Below are 19,850 nucleotides of genomic sequence, written 5' to 3'. Positions count from 1 at the left end.
TTGCGGTTCCGTTACAAGTCACAAGTCTCACAGCAACCACAGCTCATGGAGGTCCTCTGGAAAATTGGCTGTGCTCAAATAATGTCTAAATATATAACAACCAGACTAGAAAAAGAGAGACACACAAACAGTGTTGTGGTTGTAGATCCATTCTGTAATGTAATGAGTAGTCTGGTAAGGTAGATCAGATAGATTCTCAGTCAAAAACATTTAGAAACACAATCAGCTGTTGCCTAACAGCTGAGGACCTCCAATATGGCCACTGTTACGTCACCTGAAAGCCCTGTATAATGTTCATCATATTGCCCAGCCACTATCAGCATACAACATTAAAAATGGAACACAACAGAAAATTTCAAAATTCACTCAAGAATAAAGGTCTGGCAAAAATATAGGTATTTGAAAAGGAAATTGTTTCGGAAGCCTGTTTGAATTATTTTTTTATTTTTTTTTTTTAAATTAAAAATCTACTGGTCATTTTTTTGTAGTATTTGCTCTGATCTTTATTATTTTTTACAATAGTCCGCAGCTATCCATTTTTTTTATTTGATGTGAAGCTTCTTCAATTATTTTGAAAAGCTGTATGAAAAAATCTGCGTTAGAATCATTACTCTTGGACTACCTGACTGCCATCAATATAGTGTTATTAATGTAATGATGTATGTTTCCCCAGCCCTGGACTGCTGAGCCCTATTGGTAACGGCAGAGCCCCTGGTCTGAGTAATGCCTTCTCAGCGTTTGGGACCAATAACCTGTTTAACCTGTCAGGAGGTAACCACGTTCACTAAAGGCTTCCAGATGAGACCAGCACAGTTTGGTGCACATTTAACATAATGTGACTCTTGCTGATGTCCTTTTATTAGCCTCATGTTAGCTGATGTACAGGGTGTTGTTTCGAGGTGGCTGGATGCTGCCCATCCAGAGAGAAGATCTAAATGCTGCTTTGCGTTGACAGTGTTGGGTGGCATGGCCTCTGGTGGAAACGGCGAGCCTCAGCAGAGCTGGCCAGACTTCAGCCACATCACCTCCACCGCCTCCTCTGGGTCAGGTTGGCCCAGTGAACCACTGGAGCCTTGGAGCACCGCCAGTCCCCCCAATGTAAGACACACACATCAGCCACAAATACTCAGCCTGCCTTCTAGCAGTCATGGTTTAATCTCGTGAGGTTCAGTAGAATTGTGTTTGAACCCAAATTCATTTAAAGTGTGCAGTAAGTGCTAATAGTGTATTTACCCCTACTTCCTCCTGTGGTTCCAGTCCATGCTGGGCAGCAGCAGCCTGTGGTTGTCCAGCCCTCCCTTCAGCCCTTCCATTTGGTCCACCAGTGCCGACTCCTCCCCCCTGCACTCCTTCTCCCCGCCCGCCTCGCACCTGGCCCACCTGATTGGCAGCTCAGACAGCGGGAGCTCCACCCCCTCCCAGCCACGCCCCTCACCCAGCGAGCTGAGCCCCACCTACAACCCCTGGAGTGTTTGGAGGCCAACCTTCAGCAGGCGGAGCTCTGAACCCTGGCCAAGCCCCCCCAACGACACCAATTAAACCTTTTTCCTCTGTCTGTGTGTGTGCGCGTGTGTGTGTGTCTGTATGCATGTGTGTATCCCTATGCTCCATGTGTTGTGTGTGAGATGTGGTCGGATGGCTGCCAGCCCTGCAGCATTGAGACATAGAGACATTGGGTGTGTGTCGAGGAGGAAGGAGCATGTGGTCACATGACCAGTTGTCAGCAGGGCTTCCTCTCCTCAATGACCCAGGTTCACATATTTTTCTACCTCTGTAATGGTTGTGGTTTGGGTACGCTGTTCCTGGATCTGTAATGGAGAGCCAGTTCTATAATAAAGCAGGAAGACTGATGGGTAGATGGGTATATGCTCTTTTTTAATCTCACAAGATTCCCATTGTTTAATTTATTGATTTGATGTCACCACCATATTCCTTATTTGACTGCCTTAAATGTGTGGCCTGGGCCAATTCTATAAGGGATTTGCAATGGAATTTTTAAGTTGAAAAAGTCATCTTATTTGAGTATTGTTTCCCTGTTCTGAGAGAATTGGAGTTTGAAAGTGTAAAAAGAGATTAAATTGAATCTAACTCTTGTTCAAGTGGTGCAGGGCCTTTTTTCCAATAAACATTCTCTATTGGTGTTGTTGTTGGCAGCAAACCGTAAGTGCAATCATTTAAAAATCTTGAAACTTCAAATAGAGTAAAAGTAAAAATTGCTTTCATCATTTTGCACTTCAGTTTTGAGAGTTCAGAGTATGGTCATGCACCTTGTTTATTGTTGCTCAATTGAAGAAGAGAAATATCTGTTTGATTATCAGTTAACAATGCACTTCAGGTTGAACATCTTTGCTGAAATGGGGAAAACTTGAATTTTGAATGCAGTAATTTTTTTGTCAGTCTCCTTGCTTTTGGTCTCAATCATTCAGAATCCATTAAGCCCAAATGCTTTTTACATTTTGAACTCCACTTTCCAGGCCCAAATTGGTGTGAGATTTTTAAGTTGTTTTAAAGTTGTGATTTTCAAAAAAAAAATGTTCTCAAATTATTTTACATTTTGATGGAATTTTGTCAAATCCCTCTCTTTTGGATGAATTATTGTCCAGTGCCAGCCCTGTGGCATGGTGGAAAATATGAAAAGGTCTCAAAGTTGAAATAAAACGCATCAGAAAAGCAAATGTTGTGTACATCTTATTTGTATGTTGAGATCAAGAGTTGTATTTCAAAATACTATATATCCAATTTGGAAAGAAATCATGTGACATTTATCATTCAGTATCTCTAAAATATAAGGCTTGAATTAGCTGTGGAGAGACATTCAAGGGGAGCGCTGAGGGTGTGTGTGTGAGACGGAGAGAGTGAGTTTGTTGATGCTTTTTTTTAGGGGGCAAGGTGTGCAGTGTGGATGTCATGCACTTCAAGTTTCAGCCCTTCTGAGACTAAAATCATTTATAGGCCTAAGCAGGTTGCCTTGGGTCTTCTTGATTTTTCTGTCGTGATATCATTGCTGCAGTCGTCTTCACTTCTGCTGCTGAACATGTTAGTTCCAGTCCAGGCCACAAGATGGCAGCAGATGTCAGACAGGCAATCTATTTGAATCGGATACCAGGAGTCATGTTGCACTTGGGAAGTAATGCATATGTCCAAGGGTGTGTGTGGAATTTCAGTTATCATGTATAAAATGATTGCACAATAAGCTATGTGCAATCATCAGTGAACAACATGTAAAGCTTTCCCTGCCATGGTCTTCAGCACACCAATTCTCTGGGGTCTGCCATTTCTTACCACGTTAAGCATATTTAATCATAAATCTTTGTTTGCCTTGAGGTATCTGTGGTCCACTTAATGAAAACTTTGAAAGACATTACAGGGATGTTGTAATGCATAATGTGTCATGCAGCTCTTTGACATACTGTAGGGTCTTTGTGAATAAAAGGGTGAATTTCTTATGAAGTCCCAGGAGGGGAACGCTTTCATTGTGGCACTGAAAAACTAGTCACAACTGACAAAAATTCAATACAAATTACACTTTGCCATTATAGTGCCAATCACAGATGGTGTGAGATACATTACTACATACAATAAACGTCAGTAATTCAAAGTAACCTAGCTTATGACAGTTTATGGCATTACATAGACCACTCTATTGTAGCTCTAACACTACTGAATGCCTGGAGGCAGTTTGTTTCCAGTGACATCACCAACGCCACACTGAATAATCACTTAAAAGGGGCTATATTCAATTAGGTGTCTTCAGAGCAATGTGTTGTCAGACTGTGCCCGTTTGAAATGGGATTAGACAGCTCATCCTTGCGGGGCGTAAATGAGCTTCCATCTGATAGACCAGTATAATAGGATCTCCCCCTCATCTCATTAAACTGCATCAAGCCTCCGCCACCACCGATGGATGCTGGCAGTTGATCAGCTGTGAGAATGATGCCTCGCCTTCAGATTAATTCGAATCATGTCTGCTCTCATGCTTGGGATTTTAGGCATGCAAGGCATAGGGATATAGTCATTCATGTTTGGACTCCTAACTCCCATTCATTTCTAATGGGAAATTACTGCTTGCCCGTATTTCTATTAATAACATCCCTGAATGGTGTCATTGGTGGTGATACTGTGCACACCACACTGTTCTGGGTTATTCAATTCCATCCTTCTAGTTGTAACAATTTATTAAAACATGGATATAGACATTATAGAATTCCAGTAATAACTTTTTGAACTTTCCTTCAGGGAGGCAAGTTGACCAGTGGAAGCTCAACAGACCTCCAGCGTCTGCAAATCCCCACATTATTCTACAGAACCTTCAATTCATTATGTTCATTAGTCATTCTGATAAGCTCAAATGATGTTTTTCATTGAGCCAATCCAGAGGAGGATAATGTTCTAAAAGTTTTTGGTCAGAAACGTAGTAGTGATGTTTGTATTTGTAGAGCTGTCTGGAATGTATTTTGACTGTCATACTAGTAAGTAGCCTACATGATAGAGAAGTTGCCCCTGGTCAAATTCCAGGAAACTCTAGTGAATGAGTAACACTCTTCCCTCCCTCAGTAACTACTGCTAAAGTGCCTTTGAGCAGGGTGCTGAAGACCTGCTCCAGTGGAGCTGCTTAGAAGTCACTGGTAGAAGACACTAGCTGTCCTGTGCAGTAGGGATTCATGTTTTTCCTGAAAATACAACATTTTCCATCCCGGGAATAGCAGCATGCTGACAAAGGAATCCTGGGAAACTGGACTTGTTTTTAAGGCTTAAGCTACCAGTCAAGACAAATTGGTCATTTTCAATAGGCAGGACTAAATAAAACACCGAGAAATATGCAGTAAACCTATGGGTTCCCAATGTTCATACCCTGACACCTTTAGTGTATTTGGTGTTATTATTATGACAAAAGAACTCCTTAATTATTCAGTATTAGAATGCACCTATGAACTTGGGATGTGTGGGATCTGTGAGGACATGAGGTTTCACTTGTTTTAATCAAATTTAAATGCCCATATTTTCTAAAATAACAGCACGGGCGTAAGCCATTTTCTCGTTATTTTATTTCAAGGAAAACGGGAAATAGTTTGGGTGGGAATTCCCAGGAACCCGTTTCCCGACGTTAAACCCTACTGCGCAGCTCCCAGGTGTAAGTGTATGAATGTCAAGCAGGGTGCATGATGGGTAAGCCTTCCTGGAGAAATAAAGGTTCAAAAGGATTCTCATATCATCTTTCCTACTTTGAGAAGCTGATGAGTTTAGCATTTTGTGCTCCTGTTTACCTTCATTCAAACACTTTAATCCAAAAGTCCTGACAGCAGCATGAGTACATAGATATTCAGCATCAATAGCACCAGGAGGAATCAAGCTTACAAAATCAGCCAGTTTTTTTATTATTATTATTATTATTAATGACATCTTTTCTCATAATTCTGAGAAAAGATCTCATAATTCTGAGATAATCATAATGTTCCTTCATTCTAATTTCCATACTTCCTTTCTTATTACTTTCCTTCCTCCCTCTTCAATTTTTGGCTATGAAATGATTTTAAATTGAAATTATTTGGGTTTTTTTTGTCTGAGACCTATACAATGTTTTCTATTACACTAAAGTAATAAGGAAAATTCTACATATCTTTTTGAAGTTACAAAAATTAGGGTGTGCAAAGGTAAGTGCACTGACAATATTTGATCAACATTTTATATCTTATGATGCTCAGATAACATATTCAGGTTGTAGCTATAGGTTTTGAACATTATTTACCATTCAAAATTGTAATTATTCTGCCTTTTTAGCCAACAGAAGCTGGTAGCAGTTCTCAATGGAATCTCAATGGATTTCAGGATGTGGGATGGATTCAATCTCAGAAAACATATTATTGTGTGGAATGTGAGGTTCACTTATGGATGGCATTGGGGTCCAGGTCTTCATGTTTCAAAGAAAAAATAAATTATCATCACTTCATTATCATCATTTCATCATTTGTAGCCCAACAAATTGTGCAAAAACTCAAGGGGTGTGCAAACTTTTTCACGCCACTGTAGTTATATGTTTTCTCAACTAATTAGTATACTCGTCTCAAATCAGAGACATCATTTACATAATTAAATATTATTAAAAATAGACTCTATGGCATTCATTGCATTAATATTGATACAAATTATTTTCAGTGTTTGATATACCACAGAAAATCAATGTAGCCACTGATTTTAGCATCGAGATCATATTTTGTAAATCACAGAAACAGAATTGGTATAAAAGTGTTTTTTTTTAGGGTACCATAGCTCTCACAGATCATTCTGTATAGTGTGGCTGTGTACTGTAACCTGCTGAAGGTCAGTGGACTTCCAGTGATGATAGAAGTTTTTCTGAGCTAAAGGACTGCTGTGAACTTGCCCTCTGTTAAACTAAGGCTTTGGCCGTGTGGTGAGACCGGAACACACACTGAGGAAACAGCGTTTAATAAGGTTTCAGCATGAACAGAATGCTTCATTCAACCTCCCAGGGGTAAATGCTCTGGGTTTAAATTTCCATGTTCAGCAAATAACTCTATATCCCCAACGATTTTTTTTGCCTTATATGCAAACACTCTACTCGAACATTTACTTTTGATAGCATAAAGTTAGCATTAGATAAGGAATAATTAGATACTCTAATCAGTAAATTGTGTTATCATTATTAAACATTTACTACATGAGGAGGTGAAGCTTATAGGTGGCTAAAGATAGCTCTCCCTCTGTCATCTCATTTTACTCGATTACTGCCCAGCCACTCTTATATATATTTTTTATATTATATAGACATTATAGACACTAAAGCCACTAGAGGCACTATTGCTACTGTAGCAGCTTTGAAGCAGGCAACAGTGAATGCTCTCTCCCTGCGATGGACAGACTAATTATGGACCGATTGCTTACACCTGTGACTGATTGCAAGCACGGTGGAGTCCTATGGGGGATCGGGGGCCAGTTGAGTATTCGTTTTTACAATTTATGTTCACTACATGTATGGTCCCGTCATATTTCTCTAGCTCTAGGAAGCATGCCTTGCGGAACTTTGCATTAATCAGCATGGCTCATTTGTGTCCAACAAAAAAAACAAGTACACTAACACCATCAAAGACGATCAAAGACAAAAACACTTTGTGAGATGGCCTCTAGAGGGCGTCTTGGCTGCGAGATGCAGTGTTTCCCATACATAGGCTCATCTGTAACGCAGCACCACAAAGTAAAAAGTTGGTCATGTATAGAAATTGATCTAAATCGATCTCTAATGTAGTAGCATTGTACTCAAACGATAGTGTCCCGAAAGTGAAACTTAAAATTTGACAATTTGCTCCAAACTCATATGTGTTAGTAACGGTATTTGTAAACAGCAACACGTCTGCCCTACTAACTTTAACGGTAGGTAACGTTAAAGTTTGTGGTATTTAAGTAACATTGTAGAATTTGGTAATTTAACCAATAACCGTGTCACAATGCTTCAATGAATTGAATTGAATTGAATTGAATTGAATTGAATTGAATTGAATTGAACACACGCACCATGGGCCCCTATGGGATCTGTGCTTGTTAAAATCCTCCTTACTTAGCTCCATTTCGACTATTCACTGCAACAATAGCGGAAATATAGGAGCATTTACTTTCTAATACCTCCCCTTAGCCTCACTTAGAGATACTATAGACACTACAGGCACTATAGACACTAGAGTTACTATAGACACTAGAGACACGAGAGACACTACACTATAGACACTAGAGACACACACGATTTGACTGAGTGTGCAGGTTAAGTTGGAATCTAACTATAGATCCCCACCCTAACAATAAATACATCATACAACATTAATGACATACAATTCCAAGGCAGCAACAATAGTCATTGAATTGTAATAAGATTGAAAGTATAAAGTGACCATATGCTGTAGATGCTGTTAGGGTCTTCAGCCTATGTTTGATGAGTTGGCCATCAACACCAGGAACAGTCATTTCCCCTTGACTGTGTTCAGCTGAGATCAATGCTGTGTCAACTACAACACAGACAGAATCGGATCTCCCACAACTTTGGATATACACATTGCTTCCATTTCTGTCAGACTATGCGGTGGCCTGTTGCATATTTGAGCCATATAAAGATCGAGCTGACCACTGAGCAAAGACCTGCTCAGCAGATGTGGTGACTGCTTCTAGCTGTTGGTGATCATCTGGATCAGCATTGAATGGCTGACGGACCTGGAAACCTCCACCCTTGAAGTCCTGGGGATCAAGGATTTCTAAGAGTGATGCAAGATAGCTGCATTGTCAAGTGACTGAATGTCTGGTTGACAGGTTGACTGACTGACCGACTGACTGGCTGGCTTGTTGGCTGACTGACTCGCTGGTTGACTGACTGACTGACTGTCTGACTGACTGACTGACTGACTGACTGACTCTCTGGCTGGCTGGCTAGCTGGTTAACTTAGTGGCTGACTGGCTGGCTGGTTGGCTGACTGGCTGGCTGGCTGTCTCTCTCCGTTATCACCAGTGTTTCCAGTGACATTGCAGTGACTTTGCAGTGGTTTTCACACAGGGCAGATGCAGAGGAAACTGCTGCTCCGAGACTTTCAGCTGAAACCAGGGAGAAGACAAATGGCCAGAAGACAAAAATGCTGAGTCAGGACCATTTGAGACCCTTTCTGATGTGTGTGTATATGTGTGTGTGTGTGTGTGTGTGTGGGTGTGTGTGCGTGTACTGTGTGTATGTGTGTGTGTACTGTATGTATGTGTGCCTGTCTGTGGAGATTGTATGTTTGTTTTCATGTGCCCATGCCTATCTGTCTGTCTGGGTTTATGTGTGTCTAGATGTGTGTGTTTGCGTGCGTGTGTGTGTTTATGTGTGTGTGTGTGTGTCACATGCTCCGACCACAGTAGTGTTTGTGATCTGCCGGTATTGTTCCAAATCCCCAGGCCGGGCTGATCCTGCCAGAGAATACCAGAGAGTCAGCGACCTGTGAAATCCCCGCAGCTCAAACACACTGCAGACTGAAGTGTGTGTGTATGTGTGTGTGTGATGGAGCGGTGAGGCGTAAGGTCCATGCCGGCTGGTTCAGGTCATGCGGGTCAGAAGCCAGAGGGCGGCCATGTTAACTACCTCTTTACCACCACAGAGGAGCAGAGGAGGAAAAACTTAGTTCTGGTGATGTTGCATTATAACTCAATAGAGGGCTTTGTGTAGGGCTGGGTATTCTTTGAAAAATGAATATGTAATAATAATAGCCTAAATTATAGCAAAGTTTTTTTGACTATCATAAAGAAAAAGAAATAACATTTGAGCTCACGCAAGTGTGACATTTTTATTATTAATTCATCTTCTTCACTTATTTTCTTTTCTTTATCTTTTTTTCATTTCAAGTCCTTCACTTAACAAGTCCTCATGAACAAAGTATTTATTTGTTCAAAATGCAATTTTACAATATAAAAGAAATCAAGACCTTCAAGATTCAAGACCTTATAACTATTAAAACTATTTAATAGCTTAAATTTCAAATAGTTAGAACTATGTCAGCAGTAATTTAGCTTTAGATGTACAAGAATATCTATGAATTTATGAAAAATGCAGTTTAAAATGATTTTAAAAATTCGCGTGTTTGCCTCAAGTTAACATTGTGCGCTTTTAAGTGCTTCATGAGGTTCAAGGTGTTTTTTTCTTGTCACAAATATTGCACTGCACACTATGACCATCAATGGAATAGTTCAAGTTGAGGAAGAAGCTCAGCTGTCAAAAAAATGAAAATGAATTACGTGTTTGAATCCTTACTGCTTGTATTTTTCTTTTATTCAACCTTTATTTAACCCAGGTTCAAAGTAGAAAAACGTATGTTTTACAATGACAACTCCTCTATTAGAAGAAATCTGTCCAAATATTGACTGTTCTTATGCCATTCTTCAACAGGGGCTCAATCAGCAAAGAGATTCAATGAAGTGTTCAAATTGAAAAGCCTTTAAACCACTGGCTAGGATTAGGATCTGTTGTTCTGATCTGACATGTTGCTTACACATGCAGCACACTGGGATCTACTGGTTCAGCACACTGGGATCTAGTGGTTCAACACATTGGGATCTAGTGGTTCAGCACACTGGGATCTACTGGTTCAACACATTGAGATCTAGTGGTTCAGCACACTGGGATCTACTGGTTCAGCACACTGGGATCTAGTGGTTCAGCACACTGGGATCTAGTGGTTCAGCACATTGGGATCTACTGGTTCAGCACACTGGGATCTAATGGTTCAGCACATTGGGATCTACTGGTTCAACACACTGGGATCTAGTGGTTCAGCACAGTGGGATCTAGTGGTTCAGCACACTGGGATCTAGAGGTTCAACACGCTGGGATCTACTGGTTCAGCACATTGGAATCTACTAGTTCAACACACTGGGATCTACTGGTTCACCACATTGAGATCTACTGGCTCAGCATTGTGATCTACTGGTTCAGTGTACCGAGATCTAGTGGTTCAGCAGTGGGATCAACTGGTTCAGCATACTAGGATCTACTGGTTCAGCACTTGGATTTACTGGTTCAGCACTGTGATCTACTGGTTCAGCACTGGGATGTACTGGTTTAGCACTGGGGTCTACTGGTTCAGCACTGGGATCTACTGGTTCAGCACTGGGATCTACTGGTTTAGCACTGGGATCTACTGGTTGTGAGCTGTGTGTGTGTGTGTGTGTGTGTGTGTGTGTGTGTGTGTGTGTGTGTGTGTACTGAAATATTCTGTGCAGTGTGTTTGAAGTGGGGTTTATCTATCTACTCATGGTAACTCAAATCTCTCTCTCACTCTCTCTCTCTCTCTTTCTCTCTCTCTCTCTCTCTCTCTCTCTCTCTAGCATATCCAGTCATCTATACACAGGCCATGTTAGAGAAACCTTTCTTCTGTAAAACCAGGTAAGGACAGCAGACCTGCACTTCTACCTGATGGAGAGTAATACAGTTGTTGCCTGGCAACCACAGGGACAGAATCTCCTAGCAACCAGCATTACCTGCAGTCACCGGGCATCATGTCGCTGGGGGAGGTGTGTGCTGGGCTGTGACGGGTTTGACGTCATCACCAAGGGGAACCTGGGAAATAAGACAGAGGACGTATGAAGGTGTTGATCTCTCTCTCTCTCTCTCTCTCTCTCTCTCTCTCTCTCTCTCTCTCTCTCTCTCTCTCTCCTGCAGCCTCTGGTCTAGTGATGTTGAGATGCAGAGAAAAATAGCAGCATCGTCTCAGGAGGAAGAGATACTATATATAGTTTTCCTGTGTGATGATGATTAGTTCAGCCTCCTGGATCCAGATTTTCACCAGGCTGTGTATCTATAATTGGTAACTGTCTAACAAGATGATAAAGTATATTGCAGTATTTTTTGCCTGTTAGCATCACAGTGACACATTTTTTCATCATTTTTCTACTGTCAGCAAAATAAATATGTACAAGTCAACATGGCTAACATGGCGAGAGGCTAGATAGTCTGGGAATCTGGACTATGGTGTAACTGGTCTACACTTCCATCATTTGTCTTTAAGATGGCATCTTACCTGGACGGACGCCATTCAGTTCTTGACTTATACACAACAGCATCCTGAAAGGCATTCGGTTGCCATTTATGTCTAATGGTAATGGCAACCAAACAACTGCAAATTATGGTAGTGGAAATACATGCTATCCATAATGTGTATAGAAGCAATCTCTAAGGCATGTGTGAATTAAAGGGCAACTTCGCCGATTTTCAACCAGCATTGTATCATTACAATATGGGTAGCATATGCAAATGAACAATGTTTAACTTCCCTCCATGTTGCCTGCACCCAGAGCTTCCCGCTCATTTGCTGGCAAAAGTCCGCCTGGTGACGCAAAACGCGTCATCCGGTGGACTTTGGAGATCGGCCTTAGACTACAAACTACGTTTCCGCATTTTCTGTAGTGGTGCCTTCAAGGACGGTAAAATGTGGGTCACCCAAAACACTCCCGTCCCATGCTACGCTAGCGATAGGGAAAAGCAGACACTAAAATATCATACTACTAAATACTTTAAAATATCAGTATATTTGGAAGAAAACTAGTTTCATGATACAAGGCCGAATATCGCGCTGTTGAATCAGACACAACAGAGTCTGGAAGAGGAAGCGACCACCGGACTGGAGTGACGTTTCAGCCGCAGCTAAGCTAAGCTGCTAAGGTTCTCCGTGATTCATCCAGAAGAGCTGAATCTAACACAAAAAACAACTAGCTTTACAATATAATGTCGGAGCAGAGATGTGGCACCACTATTACAACTTATGAGGCCAAATATAGTGCTGTGGAATCAGACAAAACAGAGTGTGGAGGACAGGGCGACCACAGGAACTGTAACAGCGTCAGCCGAGAGAGCCGGGGGAGGCTGAACACCTGTGCCCGGTGATGATCGTCAGGGGGACAGACAGAAAACTCCGCACTGCAACAAACTTCACGGTGCTTTGGTGAACCTCACTTTGTTTTCTGACAGAATATTATATTGGACTTTGCCAACTCTGAATACAGAACAACAGCGAACAGCGACTGTGTTAACTTTACCTGTAACTTGCGGCTACATCCAGCGGCACCGTTCAGCACTCGGTAAGTTGATCCACATAACGTAACTGACTCCAGCGCGCTGGTTTGTTTTATGATCCTTTGAAAACGGGTGCGATTTATCCAGCCTCGATGAGGAAAAACCTTTTGTAAATGAAAATAAGCCTCAGTAAACAGATATAATGCTACTTTGTCTCTGCTAACTTTGTCTTTGGTGCTACACTGGCCGTGAACACACCATCAGAGTCAGTGACGCGCGCAATGCATTCTGGTTGTTGTAGGATTCCCCCTTAAGAGCGATATGGGGAATCTACAGCCGTTTTCTCAGTTTTCTCTGGTCATAGGGCTCCAATTTCAAAAATAATTGCACATTTCTACTACATGGGTGACCTAGTTTTAATAAATCATCATATTTACAGCAGTGAAGTAGGCCTTTAAGGACAGCTACACACACACACACACACACACACACACACACACACACACACACACACACACAGAGTTCTAAAAATAGACGAGAGAGGGATCAATGCAGGGCAGGCTGGCGTTCAGATGTTTTGACAGGAGCTCCAGATTTCACTGTTCTCCACACATTAGTTAAGATATAATAGTACTTTACCATCTGATTCCTCTAAAAGCAGCTCCACATAAATAACATGGCATCACATGCAACACATACACATATAGGAATGTTAATGAACCAACACAAATCACTTAGATGTGGTTTGTAGCCAAGCGGTGCATTTGAGGTATCTGGTTATAGAAGCTGTTCAACTGGCCCACAGCATGTCATAATACCATCTAAATCGGTGATTCTCAACCTTTTTCATATCAAGGACCCCTAATGTAGTCCACATTAGGCCCACGGACCCCCATTTGACCCAAATCTGAGAATATTTATATTGTTAGATATGATTTTGTTTTCCATGACTATCTGTATTGTAGGTAGAGAGATAACAGTGAAACTATGATCAAAATAGTCATTCTTCTACATACTCTAATTGTGTTAACTTCTTGTAAATTGAATAATGGTGAAGTTTAACAATTCATCATTTTCCTGGGGACCTCCTGGAACCTCCTCAAGGACCCCTGGTGGTCCCCGGACCCCACGTTGAGAACCATTGATCTAAATCATGGATTAGATTATATTAAGGATCCCACTTGCATAGGACTGATTCACCACCAATAGGGCAGGACAAAATCTTAATCCCATTCAATTTAAGAATTCCTATGTTCTAGTAGTCCAGTCATTAACTGTGAACATGAACAGCTGTCTGTCAGAGTCAGAAACCAGAGAAATAAGATGAACGTGTGATGTCACCAAGTTGTGAAACCTGGAGTTGGATGAATGTGTATGAGAATTCTCTTTTAAGTTGGGTTGTTGTAAAAGAAGTAAGACCTGTAGGCCTTGCATGATGGATTCCTGACCAGTCTGAAACTGGCTCTGTCGCCTAATCCCAGCCAAAGAATGGCTGCCACTTTCCCTCCATTTCATAACAAGATTGGAGTGTGACTGATCTGCCCTCCCTACTGAGCTGCTAAGTGGATTGAGGACAGATTAATGTCTGATAGCAAGCTAAACCTGTTTAGTTTTGGTCCCCCCTCACGTGAGACCAGTACATATCCCATTTGCAATACTGTATTTGCAAATGCAATGAAATTGAAGTCATATTTTAAGGTTGTTTATCAGTGATCTGTGATAAATGTCACTTCCATGTAATAATATTAATTGAATTGATGATACTTGTATGAGATATTTCAAATTAAACTGGAAAAACATGCAGCAGATGCTCTTTGCAGAATGTATTTTTGTCTCAGCCAGACCACTGGAATGTCATGAGGCGTCCAGAGAAATGTCTCATAGAGGCGTGTAATGACAAGTATTACACTGAGACCCTACGAGCTCCAGAAGGCACTGTTCTGACCTCTGACCTCCCTGTGGAGGGGGGCCCAGAAAAAAGACTATAGAGAGCGATAGAGGAGCACAAAAGTAATCCATATTCAGATAAATCTTTAACCTTATATATCCCTTCAACCTTTATTTATCCCTACTCATTCAGTTACATACATTCACACTGGGAGCTGCCCAGTCATCTACTGTTGCCCACTGGGAACTGGGCCCAGTCTTATACTGGTGGCCAGTAGCTCCACTGGGCAGTTGGGGGTTAAATGCCTTGCCAAGGGCACCTTAGATTCTCCTACCTTATGAGAATTCACACTGCCAACCAGGGCCGGATTAACCAACCACAGGGCCCCTGGACACACAGGTCCTCCTTGTTTCTAAAAATGTATCTTTGTTTTCTCTAAATTCACCAGTTGTTCCTTGTGTCCTATTTGTCTCTGTAGTGAGCTTCAAGCACTTCAAGCTAACTCAATGGCAACATTGAGCATACAATGATTTACTGGGTCTGTTATCCTGGGGCGCTCATGAGTCCATAACTTATGATTGTGTCAAGCTGCTTTAACCACTGTAAAATTATAAAAACTGAATATACCATTGGCGTTTCATTTGCAATAAAAAAAACTACTGTGCAGATAAATGTGAGGCTGTTTCACTCAAGCTATGATCACTTGCATGAAAAAATTGTGTGCCATTGTGATTTCAGGTTTTCTGGCCACAAACTTCCTAATCATTTCTAATGGGTAGTAACTGTTTTCTTGCTTTTTGTGTGAGTGTGCATACTGATCTACAGTATGTTATTACAGAAGGGTTCATCAGACTAGGTGGACATATTGGCTTACACTTCACAGCCCCTTAACCTCAAACACTGACATTATATTCCATTAGAAAGCAACCCCCACCAGCCGCCCCTGCTCTATAGGCCCTGCTGCCCTGGGGTAACTTCCTAATCCCAGCCTTTATACCAGAGAATGGACGCCTATGGGGGAATGTTCCCTCTGCTGCTCCTTGAACACAGCTTTAAACACACCACCACATGCTATACTTTGCACCTTAAACTTTGTACTTTATACTTACAAAACTTTTGTTTTTCATATACTGTATCTTATCATAGCTGATAGCCCTGCTGTTCTTTATATCTATGTGTTGTGTTATGATTGATTATGCTTTTTGTACAAGGCAATTCCCCTTAGAGCACACCCACACACACACACACACACACACACACACACACACATACACACACCCACACACATACTAGGTTTGTGGTGGTGAAGGTCAATTCACTTACAATATAATTAATTGAATATTCAGTATAATCAATTCACTGCAAAATGATAATAATGCTAAATATTTCATTCTCAATCTTTTCCTTATAAACTGGGTATGAGATGGTATCTTTGTATTTGAAATCAACTATATGAATTGAATGAATTGAAAATGAATTGATGCAAACTCTGCCACCCACCCACACACACACACACACACACACAAGGGCTGGGCTCCCCTCCTCCAGTCCAATCATAACACATACCACCATGCATGGAGGGCTTATGGGCGTAAAACCAGATGAAAACACTCCCAGAGAGACTCAATGAATGGTTAACCCACAAGAATTCAAAACGGTCCGCTTTAGTGGGAGGATAATACAAGGGGAGTAAAATATCTCATGCAGTGGTGGAAGTGGGTTGAACATTATCACGAGTATTCGTAACTGTCCAAGATTTAACCTTACACAGGCTCAACTACAGTTTCTCAATGAACGTCACACTGAGCTCACTCTGATATACTGTTACTATCAGTTACAGTCTGAGATGTTAGATATTGCTCAAAATGTTGTGTCCAGCGTGGATCCGAACTGGTACAAGTCATATAATGTGCAGTTGATATTCATGCCATCAAAAACAACACGAAAGCGCAAAAAGAGTTGTTAAAGCCAAGGTCAAAGATCAGTTGTTTATTTGGATGTGAATGTTTTTTGCCACAGTGTTGTAGGAATGGGATGTGGACTGCTGCTTTATCTATGGACAGAATGCTAATTGTCACTCAGCACATTGGCATGAACATATCTGAGGGGAATATGCACTATGACAAACTTTTTAGAGCTGGTTTTAAACTTTTTGGGTGCCAGATAGATGTGATTTGCCACATAGGGCAATCCAATGAGTGCCAAAGATTTTAGACAATCACAGTAAAGTATCTGAAAGTCAATTTAGTATACCTGACTGATAACTTACCCCACATTATCTGAATAGTCCTTCCCCACCGATCTGGTAAACCAAGCAGATTAAAGAAAACCATAAGAATTATTTTCTGCTAGTATTTGACCCATATTTAAAGGGAAGATGACACATTTTCACCAAACTACTGTAACCTCTAGGTAGAAGTACGTTAGACAAATTCTCTTTGATTCAGAACATAACCATACAGGGTTCCAGTGCTAAGAGCTGCTCCGTGGTTAAGTTGTCTTTTAAAACAAACCCAGCAGGGTGTAGGGCATGACGCTGACCTCTACTGTTTTAAATTAAAGGAGAATTCTGTTATTTTTCATGTGACTGTTTGTTGTCCGAATTTTCATCTTTGGTCTAGCTGGTTTGGTTCTATAGGAAACAATAAAATTCTGCCACCTCTAATGTTTAATTATTATTATAGGGGCATCTGCAAAGTCTGTCTACTTTTGGGCAAAATTATGACAATAAAACATAAAACAAAGTATTGCTGATTTATCATTTGGGTTTTGAAACATGCTGCAGCTCTCTTCTGTTTTTGACTCCCATCCATTCCTCATTAGCAGTAGCCAATTTTTGCTGATGCTCCCATTATTACCATAGAAGAAGAAATCTGGGTTACAAAGGGCAAAATAATCAGATGGGTTTTTTTTTCCATTCCTGAGTAAATCCACCTCTGGGGCAGTGCTAGGAACCCCAGTGGCTTGTAGGGAAGAAGAAAAAACAAAGATGTGTTTCAGTGGAGATGAAAATCATCCTCCATTATTTTATGACCATCCTGTGACTGGCTCAAGGTCCATGCTATTGATTTCCTTTAGCTGATCCACAATGCAATGCTTGAATAATGCTCCAATCTAGTCAACCCAAATGTTTATTCCTTGTCAAATATTACAGCAGAACACAAAGGCTTCTGAAACAGCTGAAAGGAGCAACCAGTGGTGAAAAGAAAAGACACCAGCTGGGATTCCAAAGTATGTCCTTTCTCAAGACCGGAGTTATATTTCATATAGTAGCACAACTATGGTAACAGAAGTTGATAGCCACACACTGCTCTTAGCTCAGTGTTTTACATTACTTATTAATGTAATTAGGGCCCGAGCACCGACCGGTGCGAGGACCTATTGTAATGCAAGGAATTATTATTATTATTAGGGCCCGAGCACCGACCGGTGCGAGGACCTATTGTATTGCAAGGAATTATTATTATTTTTCTTTGTAAAAAAGAATCACATTTTTGAGGGGCTAAAGGTGCTGGAAAAGTTGCGAAAATTTGCACATACGTCAGAAGTGCTGAAAAATTATATATTTTATGGGTCTTGCGCATGGGTGTGGCAAAATGGCTCAATAGCGCCCCCTACAAAATTTCAAAAAAATACTCATCGCTCTACGTTTCACCTACATGTACCAAATTTGGTAGGCACATGTATCAAGTCCACACCTACAAAAAACGTCAATAGCTGCCATGACCTAAACCCAACAGGAAGTCAGCCATTTTGAATTGATTGTGGCATTTTTGTGCGTTTTTGCCCATTTACAGGGGTCATACTTTAACGAACTCCTCCTAGACGGTTAATCGGATCCACCTCAAACTTGCCCAGCGTATATAACACACCTTGACGATGAAAAGTTATTAAAAGCTTGAGTTTTCCTCGAACGGCGTGGGCGTGGCGAGGCGTCGAATTTCCATGTTTCGCCACGAAACAGGAAGTGCTATGTAACTCGACTGTACATGGTCAAATCTGGCCCAAACTTCACATGTTTGATAAGTGTCATGGCCTCAAGACATCGACATGGCAATATTCAGTTATAGTCATAGCGCCACCTACTGGCAAACAGGAAGTGCTTTGTAACTCGGCTGTACGTGGTCACATCTGCCCCAAACTTCACATGTTTGATGAGACTCCCGGCCTCAACATTTCTACATGCCAATTTTCAATCACAGTCATAGCGCCACCTACTGGCAACACAGGAAGTGGTTTGTAACTCAGCTGTACTTGGTCACATCTGCCCGAAACTTCACACGTTTGATGACAGTCCCGGCCTGAAGACATCTACATGCCAATATTCAGTTATAGCCATAGCGCCACCTACTGGCAACACAGGAAGTGGTTTGTAACTCCACTGCACATGGTTACATCTGCCCCAAACTTCACATGTTTGATAAGTGTCATGGTCTCAAGACATCGACATGGCAATATTCAGTTATAGTCATAGCGCCACCTACTGGCAAAACAGGAAGTGGTTTGTAGCTCGGCTGTACGTGGTCAAATCTGCCCCAAACTTCACATGTTTGATGCCAGTCCCGGCATGAACACATCTACAGGCAAATATTTACTTATGGTCATAGCGCCACCTACTGGCAACACAGGAAGTGCTTTGTAACTCCACTGTACATGGTCACATCTGCCCCAAACTTCACATGTTTGATGAGTGTCCCAGCCTCAACACATCCACAGGCCAATATTCAGTTATAGTCATAGCGCCACCTACTGGCAACACAGGAAGTGGTTTGTAACTCGGCTGTACGTGGTCAAATCTGCACCAAACTTCACATATGTGATGAGAGTCCCGGGCTGAAGACATCGACATGCCAATATTCAGTTATAGTCATAGCGCCACCTACTGGCAACACAGGAAATGACACGTTCTATACTGAAAATTCTGAGCCGCGTCGATCGGTCAGTGTCCAGTAACGATGCGGCGGCTGCGGCACACCCCGACGTGCGCGAAGTGCGAGGGCCCGATCATCGCTGCTTGCAGCTTTAATTAGGGCCCGAGCACCGACCGGTGCGAGGACCTATTGAAATGCAAGGAATTATTATTATTTTTCTCGGGCCAAATAAATCGCATTTTTGAGGGCCTAAAGCTGCTCGAAAAGTTGCGAAACTTTGCACATGCGTCAGAAGTGCTGAAAATTTACGTATTTTATGGGTCTCGCGCATGGGTGTGGCAAAATGGCTCAATAGCGCCCCCTACAAAATTCAAAAAAATACTCATCGCTCTACGTTTCACCTACATGTACCAAATTTGGTAGGCACATGTATCATGTCCAGACCTACAAAAAACATCAATAGGTGCCATGACCTAAACCCAACAGGAAGTCAGCCATTTTGAATTGATTGTGCGTTTTTGCCCGTTTACAGGGGTCATACTTTAACGAACTCCTC

The 19,850-nt window shown here is 41.5% G+C and overlaps 1 protein-coding gene across 2 annotated transcripts in view; it reads left to right on the top strand.

Moving 5' to 3' along the window:
• Positions 1-2,675, top strand: part of LOC139914051 (transmembrane protein 131-like) — a 48,128-nt gene extending 45,453 nt beyond the window's left edge. For both annotated transcript variants that reach the window (XM_071902246.2, XM_071902245.2), the window contains exons 39-41: positions 674-771; positions 956-1,098; positions 1,258-2,675. In XM_071902246.2, the coding sequence (XP_071758347.1) occupies positions 674-771; positions 956-1,098; positions 1,258-1,539 (523 nt within the window). In that variant the 3' untranslated portion in view covers positions 1,540-2,675. The remainder of the gene's footprint in view (positions 1-673; positions 772-955; positions 1,099-1,257) is intronic.
• Positions 2,676-19,850: the final 17,175 nt, after the last annotated feature.

This window comes from Centroberyx gerrardi, chromosome 21 (assembly GCF_048128805.1).
Source record: "Centroberyx gerrardi isolate f3 chromosome 21, fCenGer3.hap1.cur.20231027, whole genome shotgun sequence".
In the NCBI taxonomy this organism is placed as follows: domain Eukaryota; kingdom Metazoa; phylum Chordata; class Actinopteri; order Beryciformes; family Berycidae; genus Centroberyx; species Centroberyx gerrardi.
This window is presented reverse-complemented; position numbering and strand designations above follow the sequence as displayed.